This window comes from Lepidochelys kempii, chromosome 3 (genome assembly GCF_965140265.1).
Source record: "Lepidochelys kempii isolate rLepKem1 chromosome 3, rLepKem1.hap2, whole genome shotgun sequence".
Lineage (NCBI taxonomy): Eukaryota > Metazoa > Chordata > Testudines > Cheloniidae > Lepidochelys > Lepidochelys kempii.
In genome coordinates, this window is record NC_133258.1 from 54,777,711 (window position 1) to 54,794,635 (window position 16,925).

Genomic DNA, 16,925 nt, shown 5'->3' on the forward strand with positions numbered 1-16,925 from the left:
GTCAACTCCACTGGCATCCAAATCAATTCAGAACACTGTTAAAAATTGCCCTCCTTGTTTTTAAAATGCAGTGAATTTCTTCCAGCTGACTGACCTTGTGGACCTTAGTACAAAACACACCATTGCTTAACTAGGTGGTTAGGGACTGAACTGGATAGCAGGTGATCAATCTGGCTCTGCAGGGTCCTGATCTAGATCCCATTGAAGTCAATGGGAGTCTTTATGTCAACTTCAGGAGACTTTGGAACATGCCCCAGGTGAAGAAAGAAAATTCATTGTTTTGCATAGTCTCAGTCATTAAGACGTTACACTTCCTACACTCCAGAGTTGCTACCATGAAATACATAAAACTGGGAAAAACAGGAAAAGTGTTTGGGGAGGCGAATGGGTAAGTCATGGGGAAATGGATTTACACCAGATTCTGAGCCACATTCCTTATGCTGAAGGACACAAATTACTCACATTAACTGTCATGAGGCCACACCCTTTTAACAAGAGAGCCTGTCCTGCCAGTTATTCAGAGAGCTGTACAATGGTGCCCAGATGCAGAACTGTAGTTCTTGGCTGATGCAAAACTTCAAAAACACCATATAGAAGAAAAATGAGGATCTCTGCTTGTTTTATAAGCCAGCACACATCCCTCACTCAAACACATACTAACACAAGTGCCTGGGTACATGTTACACAAGGGTACAGAGCAGGGCTAGGATATATTACTATGAATAGATTTTCTTCACGGTCATAAGCTCCAGTCATTATTCAAACAGCGGAATCAGGCCCTTGTCTCTTTCTATATTCTTTTTCCTTCCTTTCACCCTCCCTCCCCACAAGTAATCTAGCACTGGCCTCTTCTCTTTCAGTACACATAATCTCCCCATCCTTGGAGCAGTCTCCTTTTCCTCTGCTACTCCTGCTGGCTACTGCTGCCTTCGTGTATCCCTTTGCCACCTTAGCCCTAGATATTTTATCCCTTCCCTACAACATTAAACTTCAATTTCTTCTGTTGTTATTTACTATTTACATCTAATGCTGTATTTTTTAAAAATTCTGTGAAGCATTCTGAGTTGCATTTTGTATAAAAGATACTATACAAAATGAGATTTTGTGGTATTGTATAACAGTAAATACAACACAATTGAAGAATCATTTCTTTTACATTCAGATTCCTGGACTAATATTTGTTATAATTTGAAACTAATTTCAAGTTGTTCTCTCCAAATGAAGTCATCATTGCAAACAAGCTGAAGCTTGTATGGAAGATATAGCCGCCATTGGCTTGATTCCTCTGTCACTAACTCCAGTGTAAATCTGGAGTAACTATATTGAAATCAATCTGGTGAGAGAGAAAAACCAAGTTCTGGGTGTCTATATGATCCCAAAGTGGTAGATTCCTTATAAATATCATTGAGATCATGGTATCCTGCTACAAAACTTACTGAATGAGGAGCCTGACTACATGCAGAACTCTCTGTGAAATGCAATTGTGTCTTATTCCATTGGGAAAACAATCTTATTTCTAACAAACTGTGCATGATGTCACAGATTAATCTTTAATTGTTAAAACAAAAAGTACATCTTTCTTAAGAAATCTTTAATACAAATATTCAAAAGGAAACAGCAATGTTCTTTAAACTAATTACTATGATTGCATGAATAGATTCCATGTTAATGCACCTCTTCTTTTCTTTCCTTTTCTGGTGCTTAATAGAGAAGAAAATCACGTTATTCGGACCTTGACTTTGAAGTAAGTTTAAGTTTAAGTTATTCCTGCTTATTAAAACTATATTAATATAAAGTTAATAAGAAATTTCAGTTTAAGCCACATGATATAGTAGATATCAATATGATGGTTTAAATGGGTGTTGTATAATATATGATGGGAGTTTCATTAAAACTACTTTGGCAAAAGTTACTTGTAAAACATTCTAACATCGAACTACTGCATAGTACAAATGAATTATCATGGCTTCTGTTCTAAGTTCTCCACCATTTCAGTTGCATGTATTTTTTTCCTTTTTATACATCTATTAATTTCCCGGTGGTCATAGAGGCTGATTGTCTATTTGAAAAAGTTTGTCTCTTTTGTTTGATAAGTGGTGTTGCACAGCAAGTCTGCTTCCTTCCACAAATTCTCTATGTGAGAGAGCCCAATCTCTCATTTTCTTTAGGATTCTTTTCGCTTATGGGACCTAAATTTTCAAAACTGATTAGTGATTTTGGGTACTTGAGTTGAAACCCTTTAAGGGGCCTGACATTTTTCAAAGATGCTGAGCAACTGCACTCTGAAAACAGGCCCCCTAAGTGACTCAAGTTGGATACCCAAAATTTGAGACGTACAAAATCTTTAGTCCTTGTTGGAAATGTAGGCTCTGGTTGCAAGGATTTACACGCACAAACATTTTGGTGAAGGTATTTATCTTCCTATTTATTTGTATGGTTGCTCTAAGTGACTACTCTGTGTAGTCAAAGTCTATATTCAGCAAAATAATAATGATTTATGGATTTTTGGTTTTTGCAAAACTGTCTTATTCATGCTTATTAATAATTTGATATAATTCATTATGTGTTTCTCCAGTGAAGCCTCTCACACTGTTTGCATAGAACCTTACATACTTAGGACCAAATTTTAATATCCATTGAGATCCACATATCGACTGTGACTTGAAAAATCATTGTCTATGTTTACATGGACAACCATAGTAGTGGATTTTTCTAGTCATGCATTGAAGCATTTCTTGGATCAGAAGTCAGAATCTGGCCTGCAGTTACTGATACAAAAACTATGGCAATTCCTTTATTATCTCATCTTGTGAATCATTCAGTATATAATACTGTCTATTCCAGAGTTTTAGGCTATCAAAGTGTGAAATTTTGAGCAATAAATTATGAGTTCAGAGAACCAAACCCAAGTGCTTTGAATTATGAAAATCTTTACATTTGAAAATCTTAAAGCATGGTATATATTGGATGCCATACTTTTTAGTGTTTCACTCAGTAATGCTCCATGCAATGAAAGAGAGTATTATTATGGACAAGTTGGTCAGGCCTCCATAGTTAACACAATTGAGTTGTTCAGTTAGAGGAAGGAGTCTACTTCTGTATTATGTATGAAAAATACAGTGTATACTCCCAAAAATTATAGCACTTACTGTTTGAGTACAGAATGAATATTCTCAGAATTTACAAATGAATCCATTAATTAGTGTCAGTTCAAATGTATTTAAATATGGTTCCATTAAAAATACAATTTAGTTTCAGGCCTTGTTTTCCCTGAAATGATCTTAATAACAGACTAACATAGCCTTCAAATTCCCAGATAGTTAACACTTCTTGAAATATTGTGTATAAACTAGATTTGAAGAAATTAGGTTGTAATTAAGCTGTTATTAATGATTGTGGTATCTAACTCTTATGTTTACACAGAATATAGACAGGCATAGGTCAACAGCTCAGACCACCCTTAACTGGGGGCACTGCAATATCTGAGATAACTCAACCAACCCATTCTGACAGGTAGTGATATCCTGAGGGGAAAAAATATGAAAGGACACAAACCCCTTCTTTATCAATCAGTTTAATCTAATTTTGGACCACAACACAAAAAAATCATAATTTTATTGTTATTGCATGGTGTCCCTAAAGGAGTTAAGATTATGTGAGTGCCTCAAAATTGTGCGCTCCATTAGCATGTTTGAATTTCTTTGAAGTTTAACAGTAACTCTGAATTTCATAGGTGTACAACACTATTTTTGGGAAAATTACCATATTCCTGCAATATTTTTTTTTACTCTTAAGCTACCTCTCAAATTTGACTCCAACTTACTATAATTTTTTTTCTGAAAATACACACACACACACACATAAAATTAAAAGAGCATCAGTTAATGTTCTTGATACTTACATTCAAAGAAGGAAGAAGAATATGCATCAACAATCTAAGGGGGGAAAAGCAATTCTAAAATTAAATAAAAACAGCACAACAGAAATTATACAATCACAGCAATGAAAAGAATTCTGAATCACACAATTCCAGTTTGAAGGCCAGGAATTCAGTGCAGTTCTCTCTGAGTACATTCTCTATGGCAACTGCTAGTAAGACATCCATCCTAGCACTCAAGGGAACATATTCCAGCTCCAGATAACTACTGACAATACTATGCACATTGTGTTCTCAAGTATCAGTTATCCTGTAATGCTTTTTCAATTGACTCACATTGTGTATATATGATACTTACATCTTTTATTGTGTTTTGTTTGCAATTGCCGCATTACCTAGATTTTTTTTAAATACTGTATTATCTACATGCATTGTATATAAAATATCAGGAAGGGAAATGTGTCATCCTATATGTGTGTACGTCACTCTGTTCAAGTGACACCAATCCTAATGGAGACCATTTGGGATTACTGCAGTATAAATAATAATAATAATAACAGCAATGATATTGTGCTGGTGGCTGTGGTATTGTAGAAGTGCTGAACCAGATCGTTTCCCTGCTTTGAGATTTCATTATAGGTACTGGATCAGATCATGATCTCTGCTTTGCACCACTCTGAAAGCTGACCTGGATGGCCACCTGAGGATTTCCCTTGATAGGGAAATCCCATAGTGATGGCATAACCACCCAACCTCCTTCACAGTCCTAGGTGTAAGACAGAGGGGTGAGGTAGGGTGGGGTCATGGGCCAAAAAGCTGATGCATTCTGTTAATGCCTAAAGCCTAAATGGCTTCTTCAGGGCCACTGCAGCTGACAGTAACTTAGAATAGCCCTGAGGATGCCCTAAATGGGCCAAATGTGCACCCAGGATCGGAGGGGACAAAAAGGTAGCCATGAGCCACCTTTGCCGCCCCTTGCCCATGGGTCCTGCACTGAGAGGAGACTGGTCAGACTCAAGGAACGGGCCAACTGTGTCTTGTTTTGCCTTTGTAAACAGTTTAGCATTATGTAACAGTTAATAGTTCTTTAAAATACTATTTACATGGGGGACTTAACACTGGCTGAAACATGTGTTTCGTTTTATAGACAGAAAACATTAATGCCGTATATATACTTTATTTTGTTAGTCTTTACAAAGTACCTTATAATCTCTTTGAACTCTGAAATCTTCCTGCATGACCAGTCACAAGCTACAGTAGCTGTACAGCTGTCCTCTGTCTCTCTCACTCATGCACAGCCATGCAGTCCCATCATAAACTGTCACGGGTGGTACTAACTACAGGAAGTTCTGGGGTTTGGACACATTAATGCATCCTCTCATCCTAAGACCTCATCATTCACTACGCTGTAAATAATAAAAATATCCTTCTTCATTCTTTTGGTCCTTCAGAGAGGAAAACCCCTTATTTTATGTGCCAAAGCTCCTACCCACAGGCTATTTTATCCATGCTTCACAAAAAAAAAAAATACAAGGATAGAATATAACAAATAAGTCCAGATTTTGGCTAACCCATACATTAATGCACCAGGGTGGGAGAAGGGCCAGAATCAAGTTGAGGAGCATACTGCTTGCCCTGTCTAACATGCCCGCAATGATAGTTGCTCTGGCTCTGAATTCCACCAGCTCTGGCAAATCCAGAACTTTTCCCAAGATAGTGCCATTACCACTCTAGGATCACCCCGCAGTCCTTCCCTGAAACTGGAATTATCACTGACTCAGCCAGAATTTCTCTTCAGGGCTCCCACTGAATCATACACCCGATACATAACCTCCAACATGGAACCTTATGGAGTCAAGGGCAGAATGCAGCCCATAAAGAATGTTGTGTTTGTCTTATATTTACACATAAAGTCACACAGAGCCAGTTTTATATTCTGTCTGTGTTCTTGCTGCAGTCACATATCACACTGGTTTCCACTGCAAACCAGTAGAATATTACTTTAGAAGGGACATTCACTAGGGCTTTGATATTTTTTGACATTTAAAAATATTGTTTAAAAAAAAATCCTTAGTGTTATTGGTTGTGATGTCCTTAGCTGTGTGGCACCCTATTTAGCCACATAGCCTGCTTTCCCCTAAAACTTTTACAGAGCTGCTCCTGTACTGAGATTTCAGTACCAGTGTATGGCTGTCAGTTCAAATAAAATTAATACAAATTGTGTCAAACAGTGTATGTCACAAAGATGTCATGGCAATTGCTTTTTCCCCCCAACGAGCTCTATAATAGATGTGCCATGCGGAGAAAGGCTCTGTTACTGATGAGGACACACAGGAGAATGAAACACAGACACAGACACAGAAATGGATTTTTAAAGCAGAAGGTCATCGTTTAACTTTAGTGGAGGGGGCACATGTCACAATAGTACTGCACATTGCAATGGACCATGCAGCAACTGAGAAAGTCACTTGTACAGTAGTCTAAACAATGAGTGTAATGGAGCTACTGTGTGACTGTAGGTAGAGCTACTAGGAGGAACGTATTTATCAACACTCCCTCGTTTTGTGGAATGTTACTCATTTTATTCCCAAAGCTAGCTATGTTCCACACCAGTTTGGTGTTGCTTTACTTTTATTGCTAAAAACTGTAGACATGTATCTACATCAGAAACAAACATTGATAAGCTGAAGTTAAAGAAAGTTATTTCCACTAAACGACTGAAATCCACAGGATTTTAATTTTCCTGCATTCATAAATGTTTTGTGTCCCTCATTCTGGGTCTTTGTCACACACTGTATCCCATCTTTGCGCTTTGCTAGGTTGAGCAGTATAAGCTGGAATGGGGTATATCCCCCCTCAAGTTTGTTTGGTAGCATATAAGGCAGAGAGGTTGTGATTTACCCAGGTCACTGTCAGAGTTAGCTCTGGAACTCAGGAGTTCCTAGCTCCCAGCCCTGTGTTCAGGCCACTTCTCTCTTGCTGTATGTGCAGTAAATGAGCAGGATTTGGGATAACACACACAGAGGCACCAAGATGAGAAGCAAAAACAGAGAAAGCCTGGGAAGAGGAAGAAGGAAAATGAAGAAAATGAGAAAAATAAGCAGACATAAAGGAAGTCAAACAGCAGCACCAAAGGAAGCGAAAAATGAGAGAACTGGGCGGGGGGGGCAAAATTAGATAGAAATAGTAAATAAATATCTAGTAGGAAGAAGAAACTGATCCAGTCTGGGAGGGAAAGGGGGAATATTATTTTTGCACAGTAAGAGAAAAAGGGAGACAGAGAAAGGAAGAATAAAATCATAGGACTCCATGCAGAGAGAAGCAGGTACATGAGGAAGAAATGCAGCCTCTGTGCCATTCTTCTCTGTCCCCCAACCTTAGGGAAGGCCCTTCACAGGGACACCACAGTCTTTGGACAGTGCCAGCCTGCATGGGGATGGAGGAGGGGAGCCAGGTTCTCTCTTCTGGATTTCCCTCTTCCTCCCATTTTCTATGGGGAAACTGGCACAAGTTAATATATTTGAATGTTAACTTGCACTGCTTCCCCCCTTTCCAGGCCTTGGGGATGAGTGGGGCTTCCTGGGTGGCTGTGGTTGTGAGAATCCCCAGAAGAATTGCTGCTAAAGAAGCCATGTTGTCCAGGGGAAGCATGAGCCTGTGGTGTAAAGCAGCAGGGAAGAAGAAAGGATTCCATATATCTTTATTCTATCTTGTTCAGATTCATATACCACTCTAATCACCAGAGTACATCTTGAGGCTGTCTGAAATGCTACACAGATTTCACATGATCTGTCACTTCTGACTGGTTCCATCGTTGGTGAACTTCACCCACTCAATGGAAAAATGGGCACAAAACCAAAAGGTTGAACTCAGAATTGCTTCTCTCCTTTTGTGGTTTGTTGTTCCATAGAAGAAAAAGCAGGTCATTCACTATAATAAATACTATAGCCATTCTACTTTTTGAAAAATAGTTAAAACTGAGAATTTTAACAAGGAATTAAAAAGTGTAACTAGAAAGAATTAAAGGTAGAGATTATAGTTTATTTATATAATGTTTATAGTGCAAATTACTCTTTACACACTTAAATGTACACTGAACCAGCAAGAAGGGAGTAAAGAAGGATAGCCATGAAAATATAAAGCAGCAGAAAATATCCATAGTTTTCAGTTAGGTGGATTGTATTTATTTTTCTTTCAACAAATTTTTTTAAAGTATTTAGCTGCCAGAATTGCACAGAAACTGATTAATTTCCCCTCCCACCTGCTTCTTTTCAGGAACTATATAATGAAGTAAGTGACAAATTTGCTTTATTCATATTTGCTATTTAACAAATACTTCAGACAAATATCAAAAAGGTAGCATTCAGTACATTCCATTTCCTACCCACTATTACAAAGTTTCCAGCTGGAATCATTTATTTCACAACTATATGATATTTCCCGGTTTAGTGCCATTTTTTTAACCTGCAAAATTTGTTTTACTCCCTATACCATAACTTCTTATTTTAGCCAATAATAACCTTTGAAGTGGCACCTTGCCTTTTGAAATTCTGGGTATATGGAACCTGCTCCCTTGTCTATCAGAGCAGTAATATCTTCAAAAAGCTCCAGCAAGTCACAAGAATAAGAACCCCTTTTTGAGTTTAGGTCAGCTATCTCTAGTTAAATAATGTTTTGCAAGGTATTTCTCATTGAATCCTGCAAAATTGTTTCCTGTTTTCTCCCCACAACTCATCTTAAGTTAATCAGTCTCTAATTGCTTGCGATATCTCATGTGCTTTTTGTGAATAATGTTGCCAATTTCCAGGACTCAGATGGCTCCTTGAGCTGTCATCAAACAAATGCTTAAGTTTCAGCGTAGCTATGTTACAGATAATATAGTTGTTACATAGCACGGGTAAAAATGCATGGCTAATAAGGCAGGAATATTTCACACAATTTATAAACACTAAATGGAAGATAAAATAATTAAAACACATGGCTAAAGGATAATTCAAGGCCATCTACTGACACCCTACATTGAGTAGTATTGTGCTTAATTTGGTTATCCACACTGAGGGAGGGTGGCAGAAGCAGGCATGGAGATAATGATTATACAAGGCTCCTGCCAGTATAGAGACTGCAATTTTGAATGGCACTTGCATGGGTCACATAAAGGGTGGGAGGCACAAGGTATACATGGGTGCTTCTCCTCCCACATAAGGTGTGCCACCGTTTGGCATGTACAGTTCCTAAGTATGCATAAGTAAGGCTGCCAGTTTGTCATGGAAGTCATGGATTCTGTGACTTTCCAGGACTTCTGCAGCGGCCAGTGCGGCTGGCCCAGGAGCCGCCTGAGCAGGTCCAGCAGCTCGTGGGCCAGTCACACTAGCCGCTGCTGGGACAGTCTCGGGCCACCTCACCCTCCTCCCCACCAACAGCAGGAGTTTGGGTTTGGGAGGGGGCTTAGGGCTGGGAGTTGGGGTGTGGGAATGGGTGATGGCTCTGGATGGGGCTTGGGAGGGCTCCCTGGAAACAGCAACATCCCTCAGCTCCTAGGCGGAGGCATGGTGAGGCAGCTCTGTGTCCTGTCTCCACCTGCAGGCACCACCCCCTCAACTCCGATTAGTCGTGGTTCCCAGCCAATGGAAGCTGCAGAGCTGGCGCTCAGGTCAGAGGCAGCACACAGAGATGCCTGGCCACGCCAGCTCCACCTAGGAGCTGAGGGAGGGGGATGTTGCCGCTTCCAGGAAGATGTAGAGCCAGGTGGGGAGCCTACCAGCCCCTCCTAAATATCCCCCCCAACCCCCTCCCAGCACCAGTGGTGGTCCCAGGTTGCGTGCGGCCACCCACCCTGCCCCTGTGGTAGCCCCGGACCACCCTCCCCTAGCACCCGGGGCGCCCCCAGGCTGCTCTCCCACACTCCAAGATTTAGTCAGGGGTATACAGTACAAGTCATGGACAGGTCATGGCCATGAATTTTTGTTTACTGCCCGTGACCTGTCCATGACATTTATTAAAAAGACCCGTGACTAAAATGTAGCCTTATGCATAAGTTATTCTTTTCCACATTTTTTAACACAAAAACTGCTTATTTTTTCAAATGTAACTCTTGCTAGCCCAAAACTTGAAATTAACTCTCTTAATACTTCCGTAAACTACAATGAATGGGTTTACTATTGTCTGGAAAATGACCATAGTGGACATGAGTAGCATCCTTTCTGCAGCAGTTCTGTCTCCATGACAACACCCTGGCCACAGGCTCTACTGGTGTAAATTGGTGCTGCTGCACTGAGGTCAGCAGAGTTGCACCACTTTAATACCAGCAGGGACTATGTCCCAGACCTCAGATGGATACACTGCTGGTAACTATGGATTTACACAGTTGAGCAACTCACGCTATTCAAATACAAACCCATGCAACTCTGAACATCTATCCTTACATGTCACAACTTTGGCATTTATTAAACTTTCTTCTGGGGAGGTGTGAATGACAGGAAGGCATTTAATTATACTACATGGAGTTTTGGACCATAATCACAACCCAGATGTGGTGATATACATTAGCAACTCATACTCATCATAGCATCTGGGCGACAAATTCCTTTTCCCCATCAATTCATCAGCCCTGCCTCCACTGTTTTCAGAAATTAATATATACCCTTATGATACTATTCCTTTCATGTTGAAATTAAGATATTAATTTCTTCTATGTGGAACACATATCTAGAAAACAGTTTTAACTTGTGACTGAAGACCTTGCAGAAGGGCTGCTGTCGCATTCCTAATATATCTGCTTAGCACAAAAGAAACATCTCCTGATTTCATCGATTCAATAAATGGAAGGGTAACACCAATACTTTGTGTACAGGAAGAACATTATAAACAGAAGATAGGAGGCTCAGTGCAATTCATTTCCATTTACTGAGTCTATAAGGAAAAGATGGTCCTGCCAAATTCAATTTACTTTATTATGTTGGGGGAAATAATGGTTCTTTTTTTTAAAAAATGGCCAGATTCAATTACAACTATAGCCAATTATGTTCCATTTCGCAGAAGGTTATGCATACAAGGAAGAGGCACATGGAATTGTTTCAGGAATTAAATCAGAAATTTCAGACTCTGGACAGATTTCGGGACGTACCAAAATCAGGAAGTATGGTAAGTATATTGTTGTCTTCTTATTAATTTAAAATATACTGGTTTGTAGACGTTAGCAAGCAAGCAAATGGATTATATAACACCATTTGATGGTAAGATGTTATTGTGTACTACTCGTAAATAGCCCGAGGACAGAGAACCAAAGATATCTGCAGTATTCTTATCTTTGACAAGTCTCATTAGATTTCATAACTAGACTATAACAACTCACAACATCATTATTGCTGACAAGTAATTGAATTGAAGGGAGCACAATTTAAAATCTGTATATGTCTACCAAGCCTAAAGGATTTATACCGAGAAAGTAGTTCATCAATGCAGTGTGGCTAGTGTAATGTTTTCTTGTCCTAGCCAAAATCATTTGTTCTATCTTCAGCTAAAATCACTCACAGCTGATGTGCTCTGAGAGTATACATTGTCCTGTATTATCGTGCCTTGTCTGTAATAGCTTTATAAATATTTACCATTTGAAAATCAAAAATGCAATAATCCGTAGTTGACTGTTACCCTAATTGTCTGTGCACAGCAGAAATAAACCTAACAAAAACAACCTCCTTTATTTAGGGATGCTTAATAATGAGAACACTGCATGGTTGAGTCTCCTTCATTAAAACAGATAGTTTACTGAGCCACATTTATTAATCAGCAATAGTATCATTATGGTTTCAAAAGTGCACACTAAAAATAAACTATGTGAGTTAGAAGTGTTTCCCTTTATGTATTTTCAACTCTGAGGGCCAGACGCTCAGCCAATGTGAAGCCAATGAGCTATGTCAGTTTACATAAACTGAAATCTGGCCCTGAAATTTTGCTCCTCAGGGGTTTGTTGAGTATTTTCTTTAGCTATGATCTATGTGAATTTGTACCCAGTTCCCACCTTTCCCCCATCCAAGTTTTGCCTTGTGTTTGGGGTTTGAATGAATTCAAAATCTCAAAGGAAAGCTTGGCTGAAACCATTGTATCTCACCTGGTTTCACATCAGCACCATTCAAACCTACATATTTAATGTGATTTTGATACAAACCATACAACTGGACGAAGCATTCTTGAAAGATTTTTAAAATATAATGTACAAACATGGTGTAAGTTTCATCTGTACAACAGATTAAATTTATATAGTTTGGCATTTTGTTGTAAACATTTTGCACAGCTCTACTAGCGCCATCTATAATCAAAGTAAAAGATTGTATGTCCTAGGTAGACAATGCTTTTAATTATAATTAATATTTATTAGATGTTTTGTTTCTGAATATTAAATGTACCCTTAGTTATCTATATTGACTAAAATAAATAATTATTGGTTTCTGCTTTCCAAATTATAGTGCTTTCTTGGCCTGATTGTCATTTTAAAGCAAAATCTCTCAGAAATGATTTCTATGGCCAAACTTATTTTCCAGAACAAACATCCAGACTGCAATTCAGAAACCAAATTTGCAGTGCAGCAAGAGAAGCAGTGTTGTTCTAGGAGGCACAAGAGGCAAAATCACGTGACCTTCGATTTCTGTCAGGAACCAAATGGAGGTCAAATGGTGAATATTTAGGGCTTGTTCCAAAGCCTACTGAAATCAATGGGTGTTTGTATGCTGAAGATGTTGCATTTAAACTCAAATCTTCAAAAGAAACCCATATTGTATCTTTTAATCAATGCTGTAAGATGCAGTATTCAGAACTTGGTATCACTTAGGGTCCCATTATGCAGCCTTTAGGGTGAAGTCAATGTGTATTTTAGACGCACAAGGAATATGGCATTGGGCCCTTGCAGAACGATACTGTGCAAATCTCTTTTTAAATCCAAAACTTTGAATTATCTTGCCTATTGGGAAATGCCTTCTGAACAAAATCTGGTGAGAAAGGACTTCTAGGTTCTATGCATTTTTCTTAAAGTTAATCCCTAAGAACTGATATGTCTACACTGCAGCAGAAGGTGTAATTTGCAGGGCATACCCACACAAGCTTTAGTCATGCAAGGGCATGGCGGCGTGAGTCTCAGGGTATGTCTACACTGCAGTTAAAACCCCGTGACTGGTGCACACCAGCTGATTCAGGCTGAGAGGCTCAAGCTAAGGGGTTTTTAATTGTGGGGTAGATGGTCAGGTTTGGACTAGAACCTGGGCTCTAGGACCCTGAGCTCTAGGACCCTGCAAGGTGGGAGGGTCCCAGAGCTTGGGCTGCAGCCTGAACCAAAACATCTACACTGCAATTAAACAGCCACTTAGCCTGAGCCCTGCGAGCCCAAGTCAGTTGGTATGGACCAGCCATGGGTGTCTAATTGCAGTGTAGATGTATCCTGAGGCTCACACTGCCATATCCTCGCTGCTGTTTTTTGCAAGCCAGGTAGATTAAAACTCGTACAGGTACATCTGCATGAGCTGCAAATTACACTGCTGCTTGCAGTTTGATGTTGCCACAGATATTAAAGGTGGGAATAATAGTCATTATTTTTGTGGTTCTCACATGATGTTTTGTGTTACTTCTACTAACAACTGTCCAGCCACCATTAACAAATACAAACCCACTTTCTGGGACTGTGCTGACATCAATCTGTTGATGGTGGTACACATGACTATAAAGTTTTGGCATTAAAAAGCAGTTACAAAATTGAAAATTTTGTTTTTCAGAAGAAGTAACAGAGTCAATTTCAGGATCATTCAAACATATGAGAAAAAAATACCACTATTTGATTTGAAAAGTGAAAGATTTAAAAATTTGGCATTAAAATGATTGCGGGAATTATTTACAGTAGTCAGCCTTCAACCGCAAGCTATATTCATCCCACCATACAGACCCTCATCAATTCCCTTTGTACTCTTCAGGAGTTGAGGGCTCTCAGCCCCTGCTGGAATCAGGCCACTTTTGTTATTTCATAAGCAGATCATCAGGTTATCTCAATTTATAACCAAGCTAGCAACCTCTATTTTACATCATTCCATAATTCAAGAGAAAATCTCTTATTTTCCTTTATTTCCTCCTACTTTTCTATAACATAGTTATTAAAATATGGCTCTCAATGCTGGCCCACATGCCCCATGCCATTCTCTGTTCAGAATTGGCAGCTGCTAGAAGGAGAGGATTTAATTGGCAGCTCAGGTGAAGAGGCTTCCAAAGTGCAGACTGCTCAGAGAGACGTACAGGCTGAATGATGCTGGACACCAGCCACTTCAGCTCTCTTCAAAGTCATTTTCTCTCAGTGACTTCTGTATCCCATGAGGCTACCTCAGTGATCAAAATTATGAACAGAAAATCATTTATTTCTTACTTTCAATTTTTTTCTTCCTGTTTTTTTTCTGTCCTCAGGAAAACCCAACACCAAACAAGGCTCCATGGGACAGTTTCAAAAACACGAATGAATACCAACACTATACCACAATAAACGTATTAGATACAGAGGCAAAAGATGCTTTAGAACTAAGACCAGCAGAATGGGAGAAGTGTCTGAACTTGCCTTTAGATGTGCAGGAAGGTGACTTTCAAACAGAAGTTTAACAAAATCAAAACAAACTGAAATGAAAACAAAACAAAAATGAATTCATTGCACTGACGCTAAAGAGACTTGGGAAGCCTGACATTTGTGTCTGAACATTGTGACTACTTTATGTCAGGATCTTCATGTGCCAAATGTCAGTGGGTTTTTTTCGTACAATATATTCCCACTAGTAAAGTTAGTGGAGAACCAGGTGTACAATTCTTACCATCGTGTGTTGTAAGTACCCGTGGAATGGATTTGTAAGGTAATCTTTATAGATAAACCTCAAGCAACGATTCATGTTGTAACAGCTTCATTTGGTTTAGTTTTCAAAAAACTTCACCATGAAGCACAATGTATATATTTATGCAGTTTTTAAAGTTTATAACAGTCTGTTTGGCCATTACTACACTTTTTACTTTATAATATAAAAGCAAAGTTTTTGTCATTAAATGAATGTCTGTTGAGCTACATTCTTCATTGCTTTAAATGCAATAAAGTAATAATCTCACTTTTATATGAATAATATATTTCACATCTTTATTATTGCAGTTTTCTCTGGAAAGCTCAGAGTAGCTTTCTCTGCTGCAGCTGTGTATAAAATATTTAAAATGTTGTATGGTGTAAATAAACTTTTGTCTACATATCAGTTTTTTAGTGTATTTTATTTTGGATTTGTTGATCTACAATTTGCATATTTATAAAGTTTTCTTTAAAACCACAGATACTGAAAATGTATTCAGAGTTTTAATAGCATACTGTTATTATTCCTTCAAGGCTAATGATTTTCAAATGTAATCGTAGGTTTGTATAGCTGTTCTGTATTTTCTACTCAGATATTCTTTGGAAACAATGTACCATGTAAATTGGACTTGTCAGAATACTGCTACAATTGTTCTATTATGCAAGTATTATGTTTTTCTGTCTTGTTGCGGAGAGACAACTAATAGAAGACAAGTAAGGTACTATGCACAAAGCCTCAAGGAAAATGTTGATTTATAGTTATTAAATTGTGTGTATATACACAATAGAAAGAAAGCCACTTGGTGCCTCTTGTTGCAGCATGACAAACAACAAGAAAGACTTATGCACCTATAAAGGATTAAAAACTCAGGAACATATTTCTTAGCCAAAAAAAAAGTGAATGCACTTCACATTATAAATCAAGAACATAATGTATTTTCGTATTAGGGATCCAACTATACAATTAATCAAGAGTCAAAGACTGAAGGCGCTGATTATCAAACCTGCCTGTGTCACTCTGGTCAGACCTAAAAATGAGCCAAAAAACACAATATCTTTCCAAGAATGAGGGGGTTTGAATTCCTGAATATGAATCTGCTCCTTTGTTTGTGGAATCAAATCCAAAACAGGAAAGGACTTATTTTCTAATTTACAGATACTCTACAGATGCTGCTGAAATTACACATTCTTACAAAATGCTGGCAGTCTCTCCAGAACCGCCGATTTTGTGAAATTTCCAACAATCAAGATCAGTTCTGGAGATTTTTTGGTACTATTGAATCCAGGCACAAACTACAGTCCTACCCTTGATTGAGCCTGGGAACTAATCTTTAGCATAATCTGGAACACAGCCTACTAGGCTCGTCTCTATTCAGAACTCATTAGCTGCTCTACTCTCCCTCAAATTAGTATGAAAGGGAATATTATATATTAATATTGTCTCATATTTACAATAATAGGAGGCTTTAAAATCAAACTAGACCACCAAGCTTTCAATTATTTATTTGATTGACTTAATGTTAAATCAGCCCTGTCCTGTTTTAAACAGTCAAGTGCTTGAGTGGGCACATTCATTCACTGTCTTTTTCAAAGGGTGCAGCTCAAGCTGAAACAAGCACTGAGAAAAAATGGAATGTATAAATGTATTATTATTTATCAATAGTATGTAAAGCACTGACAGTGTGATTGGCACTACAGTAAATCCAAACACAAATAAGGGCCTTACTCTAGAGAGCTTACAGCCTAAAAGCTACTCACAGAGAAGACCAGATGTACTGGGATACCCAAAAGAGGGAGATAAAATATACATTTTAAAAAAAGTATCTATCTTTTTCTTGTGTTAAGAGCCAAGTCTAAAACTGAATATGAATCTGAAAACTCAACAGTTCAGGTTTAACATCCTGTCTGTCTTTAGATGTTAGTCATTTATTTTCTTCTAATCAGAGAACATTCTTTGAAAAACATGTTAATTAAATTTGCAAATCGAATATGCCAAAAATGTGTTTTAAAAAGCAAATACATTCTAAAGAAAGAACTTATTTTTCAACAGTGTAAATACTCATTAATTGCATAAGGCCATCTGCTCTCCACCTGCTCTCCATCAGCAAAGTGAAGGATGATTTCTAACAATTTGCTGCTAATCAGAATGTGGCCAGGACCCCTTTGTGTGGGAAAGCAGTGCCTACTCGCAGCAGATATGCA

At 38.4% G+C, this 16,925-nt stretch overlaps 1 protein-coding gene across 5 annotated transcripts in view; it reads left to right on the top strand.

Annotated features, from left to right (window-relative positions):
- The window catches only part of ADGRB3 (adhesion G protein-coupled receptor B3), a 621,270-nt gene extending 606,146 nt beyond the window's left edge, over positions 1–15,124 (top strand). For 4 of the 5 annotated variants that reach the window (XM_073336359.1, XM_073336357.1, XM_073336356.1 and 1 more), the window contains 4 exons: positions 1,709–1,744; positions 10,913–11,017; positions 12,415–12,546; positions 14,312–15,124. In XM_073336359.1, the coding sequence (XP_073192460.1) occupies positions 1,709–1,744; positions 10,913–11,017; positions 12,415–12,546; positions 14,312–14,500 (462 nt within the window). In that variant the 3' untranslated portion in view covers positions 14,501–15,124. The remainder of the gene's footprint in view (positions 1–1,708; positions 1,745–10,912; positions 11,018–12,414; positions 12,547–14,311) is intronic. The other variant, XM_073336360.1, reaches the window with a different exon arrangement.
- The last annotated feature ends 1,801 nt before the right edge of the window (positions 15,125–16,925 follow it).